This window comes from Polyodon spathula, chromosome 12, assembly GCF_017654505.1.
Source record: "Polyodon spathula isolate WHYD16114869_AA chromosome 12, ASM1765450v1, whole genome shotgun sequence".
Classification (NCBI taxonomy): Eukaryota; Metazoa; Chordata; class Actinopteri; order Acipenseriformes; family Polyodontidae; genus Polyodon; species Polyodon spathula.
The window spans coordinates 34,649,625-34,669,777 of record NC_054545.1 but is presented as its reverse complement, the minus strand read 5'-3'; the positions used below and the strand labels follow the sequence as shown (position 1 = coordinate 34,669,777).

Here is a 20,153-nt window from a genome sequence, read left to right as displayed (position 1 = left end):
TCTTTTCGTTCACAGTCAGTAAAAAACAACATATGAATCCAAAGTAACATGTATTTATACTAAAGTAATACAAAAATGACTACAAAAGATTTAGAAGTGAGTAGTTTTTTGAGATTTACCATTATACTGTATTTACAGTAGCCATTTTATATACGAGGCATAAGCAATTAGGAAATAACACTTACTACCCAGGAACAAAAATTGTGTTACACGGTGTTATACATATGTGGGTATTTGTATAATTGTGAGAGAGAACTCTAATTTCCTCTGTGATCTGTCCATGTGCATTCGCTGCACAAATGAATATTCATATTAAACTTGATTCAAATTAATAAACTGTTCATTTTGCTGTTTGCAACAAGAAAATAATTAAACACCACACTGAAGAACCAGCTTAACAAATCACTCCCGAGTCTTCAAATGAGATATTCTGGATGTGCAACAGCATGTTTTTTTCCCTCAAAGTACACTTACCAACCATTATTACATCATTTCAGTGTAATTCCTCAGTGTAGACAATAGCAAAGGCATAGTAAATCATTGACATTTTATTTCTTTAATCTTACTGAAAGCACATAACAAATAGTACAGTATAATTTATTTAAATAAACAATCCCCCCTACAAAACTTCCAAGAAACACTTATTAAAATGCATTTTAAGGGGGAACGGAATTTAACAATTTATTGACACGTGTTCAAAGAATCTATTATTTATTTGAGGAAAAAAAAAAAAAACCTAAACTTTAGGATAGTAAAATGAGCACCTGCAAAATATTCTGTACTATCGCATTTCCAGACAAGAGACTATGACCAGAAGACATGTGACAGGGTTTACTGCTTGACAGTTCTTTCTGTAAAGGAGACGTGTGTCACTGTCAAGGAGCTTGGTGGTATCGCACTGGACAGCGTGAACTCTTGTGAATGAAAAAGGATGTTCAGGGAGGAACCCAAGAGGGCAGCAACAGCAAGAACAGGAGATCTTTAGTCGACTTCTGTCAGGCCACACGGTCTCCGGAACTCCTGCCCTCTTTCATGAAGCCATTTGTTTGAAACTGTGAACACAAAAACAAAACACATACAAGATATCTCAAACTTTATTCACAGAATAACATGCTTTTTTCACTGCAAAATTGCTTTATAGCCATCTATGTGTCATGGTATGCAAACAGGATCCTGCTATGGGATAACAGTTTGTATTTTGTTTTGTTTTTTTACATTCGCTGCACAGTGAAAGATCTGTTCTCTTACCACTTCACTTTAGAAATAGTTTATGCATGGCATCGTTTACTTACCCCATTTACTCCCTACTAATACTGGACACGCTGCATGTTTGGTCCTGTAATCGCCTTCCCCACTTCTGAAAAGGTTGTACCAAAACACAGCAGTACCCTATCAGAGAAGAGCAAGCAGCTCGTTATGGATCGGGACCGACTGTGACACCAACCAAGCCGCAGGCAGCTCCCTTAATTAGCAGAGTCCTGCCACAGTATCTTCAGTGTCTGAAAGGGCTTCAGAAAGGATTCTGTTGGATAGGTTTGATACAGCAGAGTAATCCCAGACACATTTCTGAATTAAAACACATAGAGTTTGAACTTGTGGGGAACCCATTACTCTTCAAGAGTGTGTCAGCATGTCACTAGTCTTAATAATTTCCACAGAGCTGCAGGCTCTTACTCCGAGAGCAACTCTCAGATTCAATGCAGCCGTTTAAGTTTGCGATTAGCTTAACAAATGAATAAACTGTTTCTGTGTTTACATGATGGATTAATACTTGCCTTTCTGGGTCTAACTACAGCTCCAAAATCTGGGAACACCGTCGCCCCTCCAGCTTGCACATCACTCATCTGGTAGAGAGAGAGAATCACACAGAGTACAGCATGGCAGTGTCATGTCTTAACAAGTGTCATTGTAAATGAGACATCATAATTCAAATAGACACATAGGGGTGCAAGCAATTTCGTTTTACAGTAATTCTTACGAGTGCACATCCTGTGCATAATGCACATGACTGACCAGCCTTGGGTTACAGCCCTTGTACTATGTTCACCTCCTGTGACGAACCTATCAAAAGCATAGTCTGCCATATACAATGACACCTTGGTACGCATAAAGCAACTCACAAGATTTGTAAAAGGGTGACCCTTCTATATGTTAAAATTCCAGTCTATATACAATCACAAAAAAGTAAAACTGTTCTGCACAATACAGCCAAGTGTGCATGCAGCAAAATACATCAAATAATAACTGCTGATAGAAGAGTTGTTTAAAATCAGTAGCAGACCAATTCAATCCTTAAAATGTGGTGTGAAATCTGTGATACAAATCATTACTGTATACAAAAGAACAATAGTGTACACCAAAACATCTGGAATCCTTTAAACATTATTCTCTTTTTTCCCTGTTTGCAGGACATAATGGTAAACTAATGGCAGGTAGGACGTTGATTCCAAATGCCTTACAACAAAAAGAAAAACAGCTTCCTTAAAACATTGACTGTGACGTCAAGCAATACAGGGACGGCAGCAAGACTCCTATTGCATAGCAGTCTCACCCATTCCAGATTTTACTACGAGCCTGATTAGCCACAGTGACAAGGTAACAAGCTCGCTGTGTCTTACTAAACTCACAGTAAAATGAGGAATGGATCAAACAGCTATGCAATGAGAGTCTTATTTCCATCCCAGTCTAATGCTCTCCAGCTCTGCAGTCTGGCTACACAATATGGCAGCTGGAGCCTCCCAGACAGCAAAATGCAAACAGCACAGGGCAGTCAATGTCCGAGCCTAAACCATACTTACATAATTTAAAAAAGTAGCCACACGATTTCCAGTGCCTAAGGATCTGAAAGCCTCAGGTTCATCTCTCTATGAAAACAGAATTGGAGGAGGGTAAATTGACAGAGAGTTAGAGTGCCGACATGGGGCACACACTGGTACTTACGTAGTTCAGATAGGTTGCTAGCCTATTCCCATCCGTCTTGAGAGAGCTGTCGAAAGGGCGCTGCAACAGATTTGCACAGCTTTAATTCATTCAGCAGGAGCTCCAGCAAGACTATGAGCTTGGTCTCACAGCAGGAAAAGTAAAGAAGCCCTAACAATCTGAAAGGCGTTGGATGAATTGATCTTGGTGGATGTATATACTGTATGTCTTTGTGATAGCGGAGAGGACTTGCACAAGCACAAACAGTGCTGTCAATTTACCTGATCAGAACAGTGGTGGATCTGAAAGCTGCCAGTGTCCGATCATTAAAACATGGCCCTTTCTGCAGTACTGGGCCCACATGCAAGAACTATTTCAATAACAGGATGTTTGATCTGTCATGACCATGTGGTCTGAAATACTCCGGGGGATACAGACAGAGAATTCTGATCAACTCTCAAAGTACCCAAACGGTCCAAATTTGTATTAATTTACGTATTTAAATTTGCACTGCAGTCTTGAGATGAACACAGATATTGGGATCACAATAAAATAAAAATTTAAAAATTGAGTTCCTGCTGACGTGTTCTCTAGGGCAAAAGTTGAAAACCACTGATTTACAACAAGAAGCCTGATCATGAGAGATTCCTCAGCAGGAAACCTGGAGCACAAGAAGAACAATCACATTTCCAACTGTGTCATTCAAAAATAAATTAATACAACCCTTTATCTGGGAGGGGGGGTGGGGGGGAGGATCACAATGATTCTTTGACTCTATATATACTTACTCTTGAGAAATCATAATGAGGCTCATACTGTCCTCCAACCCCATAGTTAGCCACCTGTTTGAAAAGATTAAAGACAATGAGTGTAACTTGCAGACCCAGCATTTAAGCGGCATTAAGGGGATGGCACACTTGGTCGTTCGATACCCAAAATGCAAAAATCGTGATTTACTAAACTAAAATAAAAATAAGAGACATTCTACAAGATATTGTAATGCCTAGGAGACATGCCCACATCCTTCTGCTTGTGGTAGATAAAGGGAGCCCAAATGCGCCATGTACTGCATCTTAAATACATTAAGACATAAGATTATAATCATTTTAGTTAATCCGGGGAGAGATCTGAATCACATGTAGGAGGCCTATGGCATAATTTTCCGCTCACTGTCACCACACAACAATTTTGACATCAGCAGACATCAGAAGAATTCCTCAATGCACTTGCATGTACTTTTTGCAGGCCGGTCATGACTGGAAGGCCTAGTGTGGGGAAATTGTGGACCAAAAAGCCAAAATAGGAGTGCAGTTCATCTTTAAAATTCAAGATTTCTTATCAAAGTACCTGAAGCAGTTCTGCTGTTTCCATGGTCAAGCCCGTTATATCTTCTATTCTCTGGTTCACACGGGCAACAACAGGGTCGTCTTCTGCCGCCAGCCAGGTACTACAACAGCAAGAGAAAAGCCACATTTTACACCACATCAAAGAATGAAAAAAAAAAAAAAAACCTACTGTTCATTCTGGAGGAGTAAGGTAAAGGGCCTCTACATATTTGTTTGTTATTTTCTCCCCTACCTACACATTATTTTAATTAATGGCGGAGATTCATAATTTCTCCCATTTTCTACAGCTTGCTTTCCTAGAATAAATACATTAAACTCATGGTGCTATCTTACTTTGAGATCTGACCATTTTTTCATCTTTCTATTTGAATGACCTCACTCAGCTCACAGCTAGAATTGCTAGTCAGCTCTAGTTTTCTGACTATAGCATTCTGGCTTACTAAGAACCCCCCTTGCCCTCTCCCTTTCCTTTGATGGCACCACATAAAAAATGCCCCAGATAATGTGCACAATAATATGCTGGACTACAAACTCATACTGATTTAAGGGAATTGGCAGGTACTACAGCCCAACATTTGAAATGTAAAAATAAAGTAAGAGCTTTGGTGGTGTTTTTTTTTTTTTTTTAAAACATAAAACATGAAGATTGTATTTGAAAATAAATAAGTAAATACATTTCCAAAAAGAAAACACAAATAAAGAGCATAAAATAAGGCCCCAGTGCACTATGGTTAGATCAGGGGTGTCCAGTCATGGTCCTGGAAGGCCATTCCACTCCAGAGTTTTCAAATGAGACAGTTAACAAGTGCAGGGTCTGGATGTCGGTTTAATTGGTTCAATTAAACAATTTAGAACAAGATTGGAACAAAGTCCAGGACTGGAAGGGCCAACTTTGGGTTAGACTGTCATTATAATCCAAAACCTGTAGATCTAATATACAAAGCAAGACAAACGTTTCAGTTCCCCAGTGGATTAGAGTACCCCTAGAGAACTGCAATGCCTGCACCCGATCTGCCACTTTGAAAATCTTACCTTTTGGATACTCTGTAATTGGCTACTGTAAGAACACCTGACTTTGGATCCCGTACCGTTGCTCGCGCCAGCTGTGTCAAAAACAAATGTAAAAATGGTTTGAATGTGCGAGGGGAGGAAGCATATGAAATGCACTATTCGCTGGACTCCTCATGTGATCCTCTTGGTCTCTGTGTCTGACAGTGTGTCCAGGTATTGCGCGTGCGCACACGCACGCACGCTCGCACGCACGCACACACACACACACAGAGCTGCTGCTCCACTTACCTGGGGTTTTGATATTTCCTTGATCCTCTCGATCTCTGTGTCTGACAGTGCGTCCAGGTATCGCACAATACGCGGGCTGTCCCACTCGTCCTCTTCCTTCATAGGAGCTAGGAGCAGCCTGGGATTCCTGTTCCCATTGTGATACCTGCAGAACAGCTTCTTCTGCCTCTCTGTAGTCTGCAAAACAAAGGATTGCATGCGCTTGGTGTTCACTAGTTACACGCGAGATGAATCAGACAGCCTTTTCAGGCATATAACTTGTGTCTACAGGTTGATCCTCGTAGGCATACGACACAAAGCTGACATGTTTATAGATACACTGCCATCTGCTGGTACTGTAACAGAGTAAACAAAACTAACAGAAGCTCTCTTATTTCTGTTTATTATTATACATTCCAGTTTCTCAGGATTGCTCTAAACAGGTTCTTTTTTTCGTCACACCATTGCTAGGTTTGTTGTTTGTTTTTTTTTTGTTTGTTTTTTGTCAGACTTGGGGATGTCATTAGATAAAGTTAAACTTTGTGTTGTGGGTCTTGTTGTCAACAGGTACCCCGTTATGATGCCAGGACAGTGGGCTCTTGCGTACCCAAACCATTCGGGACTGGAGTGACTGGTTTTGAATACTGATCGTATCTCCGTATTAAAAATTTCTAGTTTATTTATGTATTTCATCAAAATAATCCTTTGATTAAAACATATCAAAGCCACTGGGAATGTTTTCTTAATGTGTCTCTTGCTGCTATCAGAATGCATTTCATTATGGTAGCGTGGTTCAGCTAAGACTAACAGGTTTAGATTAACTAGTCATCAGTACTCTTCATTTACCATTTTCACTCCCTCTTCTCTGCAGAGTGCTTCATAGATATCTCTATCAGGCAGGTAACCGGCAGGCCTCTCGTAGGTTCTGAACTCTATAGGTTCCTCTGTGACTGGGGGCTGCTCAGTGTTGCTCTCCCTCATCTCCTTTCCTAGCAGCCTCTCAAAATAACGCAGGTTTCCTCCTCCTCTCTGATGAGTTGGATCTGACGAGAGATCAGGAGAGGTTTCGTTTCAGTTACATGTACATTAAAAACATGTATGCAAGGGGCTCCCGAGAGGCGCATCCAGTAAAGGCGCTCCACGTGGAGTGCAGGATGCGCCCTATAGCCTGGAGATCAAAGGTTTGAATCCAGGCTATGTCATTGCCAACAGTAACCGGGAGTTCCCAGGGGGCAGAGCACAACTGGCCAAGTGCCACCCAGGTAGGGAGGGCTTAGGGCAGGGCAACCTACGGTTCACCTCAGCAACCCCTGTGGCTGATAGGGTGCCTGCGGGTCTGCAGTGGAGCCATTCAGATCTGTGTTGTCCACCAGCACTGTAGGTCTGATGGCTTCGCTGTGGATCCGTAGCGTGTAAAAAGATGGCTTGTGCAGGCACACGTTTCGGAGGACGCATGTGTAAGCCGCCATTTCTCAAGGCGTCGGGGGGGTTGCAAATGTGAACCGGGAATAATAACAAAAAAAATTGGCAATCATTGTCTGACTAAATTAAAAAAAAAAATAAACCAACAACACGCATGCAAACCTTATAATGCAAACCTATTCTTAAATATGTAACTAACATTCACACATGTAGAAATCTAAACCCACAACCCATACCTATACCATCACCCACTCCTAGTAGAATGATTGGAGAGCAAAAAATTGTACAATTCCTGGTCTCTATTCCAAGCATACTCATTTTTGTTATCCAAAGTAGTGAGGATTTTTGTATTTGTTGCTTGCAAAAAAAAATACTGAAGCTTTTTGGTGGGTGCAGGATCTATAATGGGAACTCATCCCTTTGCAAATAACCACCAGGAGCAGGCTTGCCTGGAAGACCAGTTAAAGATGTACTGCCTTCACATGCGCTACCGCGCTACCACGTTTACCATGGTCACTCTTGTACCTACTCTGCCTGCACCCCCTTACCCTGGACACCCTAGACATGCTACAACACCCTGCAACCTGAAGAAAAGGTGTAAAAGGAGCGTGGAATATTACCGACTGCAAGCAGGCGCCTTGTGAGTTGAATGGCTCGAGGCAGGTCACCCATCTGGTAAACCGAGTAGCTGAGATAGTCAAGGACTTCAGGCTTGGAAACGACAGCTTCCTCTCCTTCATCGAGCTGCTTCAGGGCCTGCTGCATCCACAGCACGGTGTGGTAGTAATCATGGTCAATGTACGCCGTCTTCCCCATGTCATAACAGTCATCCACACTCAGGAGGGCGTTGAACGTCACGCCTGAGCAGAGAGCATCAGCGCCAACAGGGATAGAAATCAGACTCCTGTTGCATAGTAGCTGCACTCCAGGTTTTAATACGAGCTTGAATAGTGCATTAGGGATCAAGCTCAGTTGTGTCTTATTAAACTCAGAGTAAAGCCAGGAGTGGATCAAACTGCTGTGCAATGGGAGTTATTTCCACAGTCTTCTATATTTTAGGAAGGCTGTAGTTGCCAATGACATTGAATATTCTGTGCTGCCAAAAATAAGACAGACAGGAAAGAAATCTAAAAGACACAGTTGCCTTGGCAGCAGTCACACTGTCTATGTCTGGGCAATGTCTGCCAAGGTCCAATGTCTAAAGTATTACAGTCACTCACTGTGCAAACCCAATCTAGTTAGGGTTCTGCCACAGGACTTTTCTGTCCACAACAATTTACTGCTGTGCATTTGAAACTATAGTGTGCCAAACTTTCACGACTGAAAGCCTCTTTTTTTTGTACTGAATTTGTACGAATCCTTCAAATGCGGAGGCAAGCAGCCACTGGAACTGCAGCTAAAACAATAAAGGTGAAATAACATTTTCACTAATGCTTCTACAGCTTTGGTGTGTGTGTGGGACATTCATACATGCAACATGTATCTACAGTGGCTTGAGAAAGTATTGACCCCCCTTGGCATTTTTCCTATTTTGTTGCCTTACAACCTGGAATTAAAATTGATTTTTTGGGGGTTTGTATCATTTGATTTACACAACATGCCTACCACTTTGAAGATGCAAAATATTTTTTATTGTGAAACAAACAAGAAATAAGACAAGAAAACAGAAAACTTGAGCATGTGTAAGTATTCACCCCCCCCCCCCCCCCCAAAGTCAATACTTTGTAGAGCCACCTTTTGCAGCAATTACAGCTGCAAGTCTCTTGGGGTATGTATCTATAAGCTTGGCACATCTAGCCACTGAGATTTTTGCCCATTCTTCAAGGCAAAACTGCTCCAGCTCCTTCAAGATGGATGGGTTCCGCTGGTGTACAACAATCTTTAAGTCATACCACAGATTCTCAATTGGATTGAGGTCTGGGCTTTGACTAGGCCATTCCAAGACATTTAAATGTTTCCCCTTAAATCACTCGAGTGTTGCTTTAGCAGTATGCTTAGGGTCATTGTCCTGCTAGAAGGTGAACCTCCGTCCAAGTCTCAAATCTCTGGAAGACTGAAACAGGTTTCCCTCAAGAATTTCCCTGTATTTAGCGCCATCCATCATTCCTTCAATTCTGACCAGTTTCCCAGTCCCTGCCGATGAAAAACATCCCCACAGCATGATGTTGCCACCACCATGCTTCACTGTGGGGATGGTGTTCTCGGGGTGATGAGAGTTGTTGGGTTTGCGTCAGACATAGCGTTTTCCTTGATGGCCAAAAAGCTCAATTTTAGTCTCATCTGACCAGAGTACCTTCTTCCATATGTTTGGGGAGTCTCCCACATGCCTTTTGGCGAACACCAAACGTGTTTGCTTATTTTTTTCTTTAAGCAATGGCTTTTTTCTGGCCACTCTTCCGTAAAGCCCAGTTCTGTGGATTGTACGGCTTAAAGTGGTCCTATGGACAGATACTCCAATCTCCGCTGTGGAGCTTTGCAGCTCCTTCAGGGTTATCTTTGGTCTCTTTGTTGCCTCTCTGATTAATGCCCTCCTTACCTGGTCCGTGAGTTTTGGTGGGCGGCCCTCTCTTGCCAGGTTTGTTGTGGTGCCATATTCTTTCCATTTTTTAATAATGGCTTTAATGGTGCTCTGTGGGATGTTCAAAGTTTCGGATATTTTTTTATAACCCAACCCTTATCTGTACTTCTCCACAACTTTGTCCCTGACCTGTTTGGAGAGCTCCTTGGTCTTCATGGTGCCGCTTGCTTGGTGGTGCCCTTTGCTTAGTGGTGTTGCAGACTCTGGGGCCTTTCAGAACAGGTGTATATATACTGAGATCATGTGACACTTAGATTGCACACAGGTGGACTTTATTTAACTAATTATGTGACTTCTGAAGGTAATTGGTTGCACCAGATCTTATTTAGAGGCTTAATAGCAAAGGGGGTGAATACATATGCACGCACCACTTTTCCGTTATTTATTTTTTAGAATTCTTTTAAACAAGTTATTTTTTTCATTTCACTTCACCAATTTGGACTATTTTGTGTATGTCCATTACATGAAATCCAAATAAAAATCCATTTTAATTCCAGGTTGTAAGGCAACAAAATAGGAAAAATGCCAAGGGGGGTCAATACTTTCGCAAGCCACTGTATAATGAAAGCACTGCTCATTTTTTTTCCCCCAGCTTCATTTAACTGGCCTACTTTTGCATAGTTCAAGCTATTTTCATTGGCGCGAATGTCAGTTTGCCATCGCATTATATGCACCTTTCTGAGGTGGGCAGGACTGAAGTCAGCGTGGAGGGGCATGGCAGGTACTGTAGCTCAGGTGGTCTTTTTACCTGGCAGCCTGCCTTTGGAGATGCTCTCAGAGTCCAGCTTATAGGTGTCCTGCAGACGCATTAGAGCTTTAGCTGCTCCTTTCTCATCCTCCTCGTCTGGGAAGAACTGGCGCTGCACAGACATATTAGAAATGAAACCTGGGAGGAAAGCAAATAAGAAAGAAATATATGTATATATTGTCTGTGGACCCATTTAATAAACAGCTTCCCCCAGATGAGATACAAGAGCTTGTGTTTTATAAGCACAAACTACCAGTGCTGTGCAGGACCAGTCAAAGAGATGTCAAACACATGTTTTGACGGCTTAGAAAAATGACCGCTGTTCTTTGATCAGTCAATCTGCGGACCTGACGAAATGGACGTCAGAAATGGCACTTTACATGTAACACGTATTAAATGTCTTAGATGATATTGTTACTATAGTCTAGAGCATAGAAAGCGCTTTCGCGGTGGTCCACTACCACCAGGAGATACTAAAAAATAGATTTTTAAAAATAAAGATTATTATTATTATTATTATTATTATTATTATTATTATTATTATTATTACATGGAAAGTAGTCATTATATTTTTTCATTTTCCATACATGACTTGCCAGCAAATAAATGTCGCTCCAAAATAAGTCATGGCAATATGAATTTCAATGTTTTGCAAAAATACTGTCAGCACAGCAGTACAAACGGAAGTAGAATTAAAAGTATTAAGGGCTTCTGAGAAGCAGAGTTTCATTCATACCATCAGCAGGGTCTTGCAAGACAAGGCTCTCCAGCTCCGCCCACTCGGTGTTCAAGCGCTTCACTAACTTGTAGGCATTGACAGGATGGGACAGATAGCCCTCGGGATCAGCAGTCGAGGTGTGGGTCAGATCATCCAATTTGGAGGCCCAACTGAAAGTTTTAAAATACCATGAAATAAAATGAGAAAAAAATACTAAAGTTGGGTTTACTCCCCCCCACCCCCTCCGCAAAGAAAAAACAACAATAGCAATTTCCACGCGAATCAAAGCGAGATACAAGTCAGGAAGGAGGGACATTGCCCAACTGCACTGGGAACGTTTTATTTTATTTCATTTAAGTCCAGTGTTTTCCTGGTGTTTGTTGGATATACACTTATTTCATTTTTTTTGTTGGGGCGGGGGGTTACCAGAATCCTAATTAATTGATGACTCACCAGTGTAATCTGCATATAACGTCCTGCTAACCTTTCAAATGCAGGTGAACATGATGATGCTGTCAAAAGTAATGAAAACTACCAGGACCGGCAAAAGCAGACGTGTTTATCAAGCATACATAAACACACACACACACACTTTTCCTATAACCTATGGAATCAATACCTTAGGGCTTGCGATGAATCTGGAGGTGCTGCACATTCCATCTATAATGAAGTCACACAGCTGCTCATTAACAGAGAAAGCCCAGGACACACTGAAGCAGGGCATGTGTGGCATGGTCTTGCCCTCTCCTCTGATGGAATATGTAACGCAATGCTCATGTAATAATACAGTTGAAATACATTGGGTGATCTAGGCTTGACTGGTGTCACTCATTCTCTACCTTACAAAAGGTAACATTAGCTAGTTCAGGGTTGGCGCCAACTGGGTCTTATAAACCAGTTGCTGAAATCTTTACCTTTTAATCTGAACCAATCTGGATTCCTCTTTCCGGATGTATTCCTTTAGGGACTGGACAAGCTCTTTTTCTGTGAAAATCAAGTCCGTCATCTGACCTAAAAAGAACGGGGGGAATAATACATAAAAGAATCAACGCCTAGTACTGTGTTTCATGGCTGGCCTGTCAGGCTTCAAACTAAATGAGTTAGGTTGCAGGCTGGGGAGACAACTGGCCGTACGTTAGGCGACAACAACTGTGTGACAAATTAGCCGAAGCTATTTTTTTTTTTAAGTGTTAAACAAGCCAACAGAAAATGGATCCACTATTTTCCACTTCACAGGTTGTATGTTGTAAGTTCTTTATTTAAAAAACAAAATAGAGTCCTGGAAAAGACAGACAGTGGGAAAATGTCTTTCTATGTCATACCAGTATTTTTAGCTGCCCTTTGCTGCAGGCTTTTTCTGTACTGTTTTTATACCCCAAGGGAAAAAAATTCCACCATACAATTTACTGTCTGAATGCATTTATTTTAAAAGATATTTTATAACCAGAAGACAGGAGGAATCTTCGACATCTCCACTAAAAACAGGCAGGCAAGCCTTTATACTACATTCCTTATTGCACAGTTTAACACCAGCCAAACACATCTCCTGAATGTTTTGTTCCCCCCTTATCCAGCTGCACAGCAGTCCAAGCCAACTAATTTCAGACAGGCTGGATTATCTGTCCAGAAGGAAAACAACTGACCATTTCTATCAGGAGCCTGACACAGCTGGATTCAACTAACAGGGGTTCAAACTAACTGAAGACTAACAACATTTCTAATGTCGAAAGCTTCTCATGTAAATGTACCTTAGTGAACAACACTTAAACTACCACTACTATCAGTATTGCTATCACTGTTGTTCATATCGATATATATTTTTTCCTCTTTTAAAAGAAGAAATCATGCCCTTGTGGTACAAACAGCTGCTTATTACCTGATGGAAAACAAATGTCATTGGCTTAAACTAATAAAACTAGAGCCAATCTCTTCAAGTTAACAGTGGATAACTCTAACAAGTCAGAACAAATCAGCTCCTACTGAGCTATGTTTGATCAAACTGTATAAGAAACCTCAAATCTGGAAGCTTTTCACATTTTTTGGTTTGCACTATTCACAGATCAGTTGAACTAAGACCAATTTGTGTGCTCCCCTGAAGAATGTTTTTCAAAAGACTGCCACTGGCAAAATCTAAAAGAGAGGGAAGAAAATTAAATATCTGTGCTTGTTTGCTCAAGGTCTGCTTCAATATTATTTCAGTACAACATGAGGCATATTCATATTACAGTCGTACAAGAAAACAGGTTTAACGTGTTTGTTGATTCTAAGCTCTAAAGCAGCACATTTGAATTCAGTTCTGGGGTGTTATATTCAATGAGAATAATATTAAAATGTATGGGGTTTCACACTGCTGTAAACCATGCAATCTTCCAAGCTCCAGATTCATGACATCTCTGAAAAATCTCACTTTACATTTTTAAACAACGGGCTCCATTTATCCTAGATACAAAACACACTTGTGCACGTGTAGGTTTAACCTTGAACCTTGTGAGAAATAATGTGTTGTGTTCTGTTGAACAGCTTAAGAAGCTATACATTTACTAGCTGAATCGTTTTTTAAAAGCTTACCTATTGAGGTGAAGATTTCGGCCTCAGCGCACCTACTGCACCAACTCTGAATGAGGAGGAGAGACAATAACCAGAACTTCATCATCTTCACACTGGCACAACCTAGAGTAGGTAGAAACACACAGGATATTTTATTGATCTGTGGTATCCTGGTGCTGGGCTCTGTTCCAGTTAGGACATGGTTCCTCAGTCCACAGTCACTTCCCAGTAGTGGATGGAAAGGGAGGGCAGCAGTTTTATCCCCAGGTGTGACCCTTTGTTTTACCTTTCTAACGCAGACGAGCCTGGCTCTTTTGCATAGTGGTTAAGACTCTCGTCTGTGGCATGCATGGAGGCTGGATTACCAACCTCTGCCCTGTTACACTAGCATAGCTAAGGCTCAAATAGAAGTCATTTCAAAGAAAAATGTAGAAAGTTTGAAAAGAATTCAGGATTACTGCACACTTTCACATGGCAATTATGATAAACAGTCTGTGCAGTAGGTTGCGTTGCATTAGCATTTTATAACAAACATAAAACACCCTTTCTTTCATTAGAAAAAACTAATTTCATGCATGCAGTGTTGCTTATAGTAAAGTAGTAAAGAGTCATCTATTTCCTTAGAGCAACAAACTCTTTTCTCTTCGGACTACTTTAAAGCTTCTATACCTTTAAAAAAAAGAATCAACCGTGCTAGAAAATACTGCGGCTCACAGGAACATGCTGGATACAGTGAAGTGTACAAGTACAGCTGGACGGAAAATGAGAGTCCCCCTGATGCTTTGCTATTCCAAACCAGAAACAGTGGAAAAGCATGAAAGGCTGGCAGATGCACAACACTTCTCTTCAAACTCTCCATTGCTGCACTTGTTTTAAAAGCCAACTCCAAATATATCCCAGAGTTTTCCTTATATTATTCTTGCTTTCACTATCTTTGTTCGAACTTGAAGTAATCTGATTTCAGCTGCAGATACAAATTCCAAAGCTGGGTGTAAATAAATCAGTAGCTTGGAGCTACACTGCTGCCTGCCTTCGCCTGGTTAAGTTTAATCATTTATAATAAATCTCTGTTGAACGTATGTTAAGAAAAAAGGTTCATGGACACTTCTTATTGCACCCCTTCTGTCATTTCTTTAAGCAATTATGAAAAAAACATAATTAACACGTGATGCAGTAAATTTACTTTATACAATAGGGTCCTTTTAAACTGACCCTATTTGCAGTTTTTAAGGTATGCTTATTAAAAAAAAAAAAAAAAAAAATGAAACTGACATGTTTTCTCAAAATACAGATCCTGCATTTTAAGTCCGGTCTCTCTGTTTCAGTTTTACAGCAGGTGCTGTATGATAAGTGACTAATTGAAGTTTCAAGCCGCTGTCTCTTTATCGGATGAATTTTCAGTAAATTGTTCCCGGTATTGGCAATTTCACTTGCTCTGTCTGTGTTTTGGCAGAAAAACTTCTTTCTCCACGGAAACAACAGTATGTGCCTCTAACAAACACAGACTTCCATTCCGGAAGTTTTCTTGCCAGGAACGGCTTACTGTTTTCTCGCCAAATCTGTTTTTTTAAAACAAAAATTATAATCAGATGGGGGCCTGATTTTAGGTTAACTGTACATTAACTTGGTGGTAAAACATTTTGGCCAAAAGGTTGGGGGGGCGGGTTAAACCATAGCCAAGTAGAAAACATGTTCACTTTTTTTGTCAACAGTTTTAAAATAAAACACTTAATGCCTGGTGGCATAATTTTCCATGAGCTGATTGTCAAATGAATGTGGCTCTATAAACGATAGTGTGGTTTAATCCAGGATGAACTAAGAACTGGTCATAGCACTGTAGATTCATTCACAGACAACAGAGATACCAAGAGCACATTTTGGGCAAGCTGATACACATACCCACTGTGTAAAAGTGGCCTTGCAGGAATTGCTCAAAATAAACAGGAAGGGATTTAAATAACGGTACATGTTACAGGAAGTGAAAACATATGGAGTTACACATGCAGCTCAAAGTGAAAACATTATTATTATTATTATTATTATTATTATTATTATTATTATTATTAAAATACCTTCCCTTAAATTACAGGCTGGTACTGTAAATAGCAAATATAAATTAGAACTTTCCTTTCTGACTCACAGCGCCCCGCAAATGGCTTAAAATGGCTATCTGTGCATCAAGCAGGTTTAATGTTGTTCCACCCAATACCACATGTATAAATAACACTTACAGCAGCACAGGAAGGATTTTGCCTGACTTTAATATAGGTGTCTGTCTATCTAACGAACAGTAAGATGTAGAAGTTATTTGCATTTAGCTGCTTTTATGCTTTTATATATTGTAATGGACCTGGGAAAGGGCACCTAAACCTTTATATATTCCTGCCAAATAATTATAATTAAAACACACACACACACACACACACACACACATCCCTCAATACAAACATGCACACTGCTTTAAAAGAAATACTAGGCTTCTTTCCACTGTATGTGAACTGAACTCAGCAGACCATCCTGTAAGATATTTCAAGAACTTAGCCTTGTGCCCAAGAGGTGTTTGAGTTCAAATGAAACCAAGCCAACTGTTCAGCCAATTCCTGTGCTATCAGACGTGCTGTACAGTGATAGAGTGATTATAGTTACTAGTATACAAGTGGGTCAATAATCCAAGGAGCAGAAACATCCTACTTTTTCTCCCGTTTTCCTCTTTGCCTAAAGTTTAAAACACGTTGAATCTGTGAGCTCTGAGGCCTGCAAGACAAAGATCACATTATACTTTTTTTGGCAAGAGTACAGCCTAGGATGAAGGAATGTGCAGATTCTCTCTGGTCCGAGTGGAAATGAATAACGAGCGGCTAAACAGACTTTGGTTACTTTGGGTTTATACTTTCATCTAACTTGTTTGACCAGGACTTCAAAATCATCAGAGTGGTCCGCCACTCAGAAATATTAAAACAATCGGATTAAATAAAAAAAATTTCTTCAGCTGCCCACGCATTGCACTGCATACCGGAACGGCATTTCTGCAGAATCACTGTAGTGTTGTATCTCCAGCTTGCTTTGCATGTCAGAGAATGAAACCAAATATTTTCAGTTCAGTGATGCTGTGTTCCACAGGTTAGTTCATGTACAGAGGCTTTGACGATGCGTTCTGCACAAAGAGTCAGAACACAGGCATCAAACAGCCTGATAGATAACAGCTATCAAATCTTACCTGCTGTTGAGATGCAGAAACAGCTGCAAACTGTTCACAGCACACTGCTTGTTTACCCTTCAACCCTTGCTTCATTTACAACCACACCAGATGGCCAAGTAAATAATGACAAGGGCCCCGAAATGAGAAAAGGGTATATTATCTAATTAGTGGAGTTTGTCAAGTATAAACTGCAATTATTGTGAGAGCAAAAACCGGAATGCAAGGTAACCAAATTAGTGCTGGGACAACTGTTCAAAAATGCAAACACTTCTTAAAATGAATTAGGTGGGAAAAAGACCATGTCTAAATAAATCTAAACTAACTCCAGAAAAACTAAAAGAAATTTAATGCATTCAATGTGAAGCAGCTGAAGGCACTAAAAAAGACTTGTCATGACATCTGTCATTGAATTCATGAGGTGTCTTTAATACTTCAAAATGCATTGCTATTAAGTTTAGTTACAGACTAAAATACAGTAAATAACATATGTTCTACAGTGCTCCTCTGCTTTCTGTAATAGGTCATTTGATGGGGTTTACTTTATTTTACTTGTTTCCCACCTATGTCAAAATGAAAGAATATTCAAATTAAATTAAATCCCCAGCACTTCACATTCCTGTTCTATATTTGAACTGCATTTCTTTCCCCAGCATGACTGATGTATTTTACAGCAGATCCATCAACCACAAATCATGTTTGCATATAGAATTCCTGAGCTAAGGTGGCTCCTTTAAGACTCTGAAACAAGCTGAACATCCCTGATATCTGCTTCTGTGTTGTGTATCTGTCTCCAAGTTTCTGGAAACTTCATCTTTGGCAGGGAACAGATGCTTCAGCTCATAAAAACACAAGCCTGCCAGAAACTTTGCTTGTTGCTGAAAATGAATGTCATCAATTAAAACTGCTTTACGATCCCCATCTGTGCCAGAAAGCAGTTTAATTATAAACATCTTGCAGATGAAGGCAAGGGATTTGACACGCTGGACCAGATTTGAAAAGCATTGCATATTGATCCCATTTTGTATTTAAAATTTGAAATCTTGATTTTTAAATCAGAGATCACAACCGGTGCAGTACCTGGGACAGGTGTCTGCTGCCGATTCACATTCCACCAGCACCAGCATCAACTCCAGAGCAAACGCAAGCCTCAATCATAAGCGCCAGCGCAGGGAACGATTCAGGATTGTGAGTTCTAACTCATCATCAGAGATCACAGACCCGTGCTGTCCAAGTATTGGACACTGCACTGCATACTTCATGATGCATGGTATTAAAAAAAAAAGTCTTGCATAAGTGATCTCATTAAGAATCGCCCTACGGCCACGCCTCTATGAGGCTCACAATGGGCTTCTGCTCAGAATCCATATTAGTCATCTGAATGATTAATCTACTGTTACTGTAAACAGTAACACAGAATCAATCATGTTTTTTCCCCCTGGCTAAAAGAAATTAAATCCTTTTTCTCTTTGTTATGGCATTCATTGTGATTAATTAAGTGAGAACAAACCCTTACCATACTGTATGCCTATTCTGTTTTCATTGAATACCATGACATCTGTATCAGAGGGCAGTAAATAATCAGGTTTTCAAAAATATACCATTGATCCTTGCATCCTGCAAAAAGTCGTGCCTTGAGTCAGAATGCTGACCTCACCACTTAGCCTAGCCTACATTTACAAATACCTGGCAGCACTAATACAGTATATACTGTGTTTAAAATGGCTTACTCAAAATGATGACTTGTAATGAAAAATAAGCAGATCTTTCAGTGGTGCTGGGAGACTGAACCACAACCTCAGATCATGTTAGACCGTACCAGCTAAACTTGAGCATACAGGTTTGTAACAGAACTACATTAAATTCACCTCATTACTTACAAGAGTAGGACAGCCTCAAAGATCACACCACTTTGTTTGAAGGAATTCAGATTCCACAAGGGTAATATGTATTCAATGAACATGAAAAGAAAAGAAAAAAAACATCAAAAGAAGGAGATTGCCACCATCTACCTATCCTTGGTCCTTAAAAGCTCTTGAATATAGCTGGTGTGAACGCTTGCCACACATTCTGCAGTTCCACAAACAATGCAATGCTGAAGCAGCCATGCATCTGACTTTAACCTGTAAGCTGTACATTAAGGGCACTGTTTAAGGAGATCAATTTTCCAAGGAATTTTTTCAGGAGGCTGGAGCTATTGCAGTGCAACGCTGGCAAAGACCCTAGGCACAGCGTTAACCACAGAACAGATGGTACTTTACCTACAACTGCAAGTCTGTAACTTTGCCATGGATTCTTCTGCAAATATATTTTAAGTATCACATTGTAATAAACGTCGCATGCTGCTATAACACAGTAAGACTCGCCGCAACTGAAAACATATACGAATTACACACAGCACATGACAGTATTATTAGGAATGCTTCTAAAGACCACTGTCACTACCCCAGACGTAAAGACTGCGTGTCCCATTCGCAGCGGAACACACAGCCCAATCCCAACTCAAAAGAACACTGACCCTTCAATATTTCTACAGTACTACACTGAGAACCAAGTTCAATGCACAGATGAAAAAGCTATCACCAGCATTAGCGCTCTAGAAATTTCCACAATGAAAAACACCTTCACTTACAGCAGCACTACACACAACCCTATATGAACTTACACTAGGAAGCAATGACTACATTTGTATACAGTACCAGCAGTTTTCACATTTCATTTATAAATGAATGCATTCGGTGAACTCCACGTGTTTCATAAGTTACAAGTGCATTTCCACTTATGAATCTCTTTAAAAAAGAAAACAAAAAAAAACTGAAAAGCTAAAGGCTTGTCTGGATGCACGCTTTTTTTTAAAAAAAAGTTGGAAGTGTATTTAAACATATCGTGCATTAAACGTATCTAATAATAACGGTGTTTATTATAACGACAATATGTTTTAAGTTACTTTATGAAAACACATGTGCTATGCTAGTTTTCTACTGAATCGGTTATGATTGTGTGGACTTCAAATGCAAAACCGGTCACTATGCAAGTCCTAAACATGTTCCATCTTAAACCGGGTCAGTTGAGGTTGAAATCGGAGCTTACCTACTCTTTCCAATGCACAGTCCTGGTAGCTGGAACTTTCTCTGGTAATTTCGGCTGTTGCGCTGATTTCTTTGCTACTCGCCACGTAGGGAAATACCTCCCTCTAACGTAACCCGCAACTTCTGCCAAATACGTAATGCCTCGGCAAGACGCACATTAGGATTTGGGGGTGTGCGTTTTAACACTACACTCAACTGACCTACCAGCGCTCGGCCTGGTGGAAAGAGACAGTGTCGCTTCGCTTTATGCTGTTAGGCTGCAGATGTTCACTCTTAACTTCGTGAAAACACCTACTTCGTTCACGATTGTAT

General features: G+C 40.4%; 1 protein-coding gene across 5 annotated transcripts; it reads right to left on the bottom strand.

Annotated features, from left to right (window-relative positions):
- Positions 1-532: 532 nt before the first annotated feature.
- LOC121323781 (prolyl 4-hydroxylase subunit alpha-2-like) lies at positions 533-19,921 on the bottom strand. 5 transcript variants are annotated; one of them, XM_041264989.1, is made up of 17 exons: positions 19,843-19,892; positions 18,633-18,662; positions 13,578-13,679; positions 11,924-12,020; positions 11,028-11,179; positions 10,292-10,429; positions 7,586-7,825; positions 6,390-6,586; positions 5,565-5,741; positions 5,298-5,368; positions 4,267-4,366; positions 3,708-3,761; positions 2,941-3,000; positions 2,799-2,864; positions 1,776-1,844; positions 1,293-1,389; positions 533-1,052 (listed from the first exon to the last, which is right to left on the bottom strand). In XM_041264989.1, exons 3-17 carry the CDS (start codon positions 13,660-13,662, stop codon positions 982-984), a joined length of 1,674 nt encoding a protein of 557 aa, XP_041120923.1. In that variant the 5' UTR covers positions 13,663-13,679; positions 18,633-18,662; positions 19,843-19,892; the 3' UTR covers positions 533-981. The 5 variants fall into 5 exon arrangements, with proteins under 5 accessions (XP_041120923.1, XP_041120924.1, XP_041120925.1 ...); XM_041264990.1 differs by lacking the exon at positions 18,633-18,662 and having other exon boundaries at positions 19,843-19,921; XM_041264991.1 differs by lacking the exon at positions 18,633-18,662 and having other exon boundaries at positions 19,847-19,910.
- Between the last annotated feature and the right edge of the window lie 232 nt (positions 19,922-20,153).